The sequence below is a fragment of the Mesoplodon bidens genome, assembly GCF_964165515.1.
Source record: "Mesoplodon bidens genome assembly, chromosome: 2".
Taxonomy (NCBI): domain Eukaryota; kingdom Metazoa; phylum Chordata; class Mammalia; order Artiodactyla; family Ziphiidae; genus Mesoplodon; species Mesoplodon bidens.
In genome coordinates this window covers 69996656-69999885 of record NC_138177.1, presented here as the reverse complement: position 1 = coordinate 69999885, position 3230 = coordinate 69996656, and the positions used below count along the sequence as shown (strand labels likewise).

The 3230-nt window shown below is 43.0% G+C and overlaps 1 protein-coding gene across 1 annotated transcript; it reads right to left on the bottom strand.

Moving 5' to 3' along the window:
• Positions 1–1750: 1750 nt before the first annotated feature.
• OR10J5 (olfactory receptor family 10 subfamily J member 5) lies at positions 1751–2652 on the bottom strand (the record flags this gene model as incomplete). Its single annotated transcript, XM_081226219.1, is given in 6 exon segments — positions 1751–1981; positions 1985–2071; positions 2073–2338; positions 2341–2368; positions 2372–2628; positions 2631–2652. Coding segments are annotated over 6 exon segments (891 nt in total).
• Between the last annotated feature and the right edge of the window lie 578 nt (positions 2653–3230).

Sequence of the window (3230 nt, the reverse complement as noted above, 5' to 3'; positions counted from 1 at the left end):
ATTCCATAAAGTGCAAAACCCCTCTAAGCCCTTCCAAACACTACTCCTCAAGGCACTATGAACCTCAGGTTGAGATACCTCTCCTAGAGGGATACCCAGCAATGTTTATCACAGAGACTCTGACATCAGCTATGATGTCACCCAACTGTGAGAGCCTGCAACGAGGGACACTGGACAAAGAACCCCAGCCCTGTTGACCTCCTCACATCAGGATCTGTGGAACACAGAATAAATTACAGGTCACCTAGAAGATGCAGCAATACTATTTCTGTGGTTCAGAACAGAAAAATAAAACTGGAAAGTAAGGGACAGGAACTACCCTGGGGATGGAATCACAATAGAAGTGTGTGAAAAGACATGTTGCCGTATCAGTGTCTCTTCGTATCTTCCAGCTCTGTCTCACAGCAGAGATAAACTAGTAGTAAGATCCACAAAAAATATTCCCACATGGACTTCCCTGGTGACACAGTGGTTAAGAATCCACCTGTCAAGGCAGAGGACACAGTTTCGAGCCCTGGTCCAAGAAGATCCCACATGCCGCTGAGCAACTAAGCCCACGCATCACAACTAATGAGCCTGCGCTCTAGAGCCTGCAAGCCACAACTACTGAGCCCACATGCTACAACTATTGAAGCCTGTGCTCTAGATCCTGTGCTCCACAGCAAGAGAAGCCACCACAATGAGAAGCCCGTGCACCGAAACGAAGAGTAGCACCCACTCACACCAACTAGAGAAAGCTCGCGTGCAACAATGAAGACCCAACACAGCCAAAAATAAATAAATTAAATAAATTTGAAAAAAGAAAAGCCTATTAAAAATATTCCCACAACCTTCCTCATTGAGGATATAAAATAACGTAGCATGAATATGCTTATTTTGATAAAAATTGTATTGGGAGAAGGATGACTTTGCACTGTTGCTGATAGAAGGGAATTCAATGACATTTGCCTTAGACTCTGCAATCAGAATAGCCAGTATTTAAGACAACTACTTCAATGCCACTGCAGTTACTACATAGAAGTTTTAAATCTGAAAACCTTCCATAGGTTGAAAAAAGAAGTGTGTTTATAAAAAGTACATCTGGATAAAAGTGCAGTTACAGAGAACAGCCACCAATACATTCTCTCCCAGCTTAGCCTCTAGGAACGACAGAGATTTTTGCCTTGATTGCAAAGAAGGAAGGGAGACACACAGAAATGAATACTAGCTAAGGAGCTAACATGGCTGGATAATGAAAGAAATGACCCTTTTTGCTGAGGCTGTTCATTCTTCAATCAGCAAGAATTAAGAAAATCGTTTCTGAAATGACTGTCACGGGGCAATTGAGTTAACTTCTGAGAATGAAAGCCATCATCAGACTGTCTCTGCAGCTTCACTTCCTAAGACCTCTTTCACGTCTGTTCCAACTGCCTCTTCTCCACTCCTCCTTACCAGACTAGGTTAAGGATTTGACTGTCTGAGAGGAGCCAGGTAAAGTGAGGGCCAAAAGAGGTTTGCAAGCAGAACTCCTCAGGCACAGAAACAAGAAGTCTTAATCTGGCTTGGAATGATTCTTGTATCTGGTAACAAAATTTGACAGAGCAAAAACCTTGCTTTCCGCTTTGCCCTTAGAGCATGAGAAGGAAAAGCATTTCAACTCTTTGACATTATTCTCCACATTGTATTTGATGAACTTGTGAATCATGGCATGTTTATGAGTAGACACACATTACACTGGACCAAAGTTTTCCTGACAAAACAATTCAATCTGTTAAGAAATGTTTCTGCCCACAGCTCTACATAGGGCATCTTTGACCTCCTTGTTCCTCAGACTGTAAACAACAGGGTTCAGCAGAGGAGTGATGATGGTGTAGGTCACAGAGAGAAGAAGATATTTTTCTATTGCATTTTCTGACTTGCACTTGAGGTAGGCAATGGAGCCACAGCCATAGTGGACCATGACCACAGTGAGGTGGGAGGCACATGTGGCGAAGGTCTTCTTCTAGCCCTTGGTTGAAGGCATCTTAAGGATGGAAGAGATAATGAGGATATAGGAGGTGAAGAACAGGCCCACAGGAACAAAAATCACATATTGAACTTACACCATAATTGATAATCTCATTGATAGTGGTATCAATGCAAGAAAGTTTCATGACTGGGTAAATGCCACAGAAGGGCAAATGGAACATGGCCATTATATGGAGAAATGCCATAACCAGACCAGTGCCAAAGGACACACAGACTAACCTAGCACACACTCCTTTGTTCATGAGAACTGCGTACCTCAGGGGTTTGCAGATGGCCACATAGTAGTCATAGCCCATAGCTGTGATCAAGAAGCAATTATTAGTCGCAAGATGACAGAAAAGAACATCTGGGTTCCAAAGCCTTACAAGGAGATAGGCTGGTTATGAAAAATAAGACCAGAAAGCACTCGTGGGATGATGACCAATGTGTACACGGTCTCAGAACTAGCCAGCATGCTCAGGAAGAAGTACATGGGTATGTGGTGGTGAAGGACAACACAAATGACGGTCACAATGATGATGTTCCCAGCCAGAGTGAAAATGGAGATGGTAAGGAAAACCACAAAGAGGGTTATCTGGTGCTTTCCAAAGATAGAGAACCCCAGGAAGATGAATTCTGCCACTCTGTGAAGTTCTTTCTCTGCATTTCACTATATCAGTGCCCTAAAGCAATAAAAGGAATCAGTCATCAAGGGGAAAATTCCCATCAGCAATTGGACTTCACAGCAAGGGACAATGACAGCTGAACTGAGAGAGTGAGTCCAATTCTCCCCTTGTGACCAACAAGCTCACGTGTATGGCCCTGGCACAGAAAGAAAGAAAACTACTTTTGTCTCTTTGGGGCTTATACATGTGAACATGATCACTATGGAGCAAACTTCCCCTGTGCATGAAGACTTCCAAGCAAATGCTCACCACACACCCATCATAGTGATGTTAGGAAGGGGAAGAGAACAGCCAGGAAAGAGTAATGCTCTGTGTCCCTATCAGTAATGATATCCACCACTTAAAACAAACTCTAGGAACAAAGGGCTCACTAATAAAGTGCATGTCAAGAAAATGATAAAGATGAGAGTTTCGAAGGGGATATATAGCAGAAGGAAGTAGACTTGAAGATGACGAACTGTGATAAGCAGTCCCTGGATCTGGAAACAGGGCCACCAAGAACTTTTACACAGTATTTCAGTTGAGTTCTGAATCTAGAAACCTCATTTCAGAGAGAAA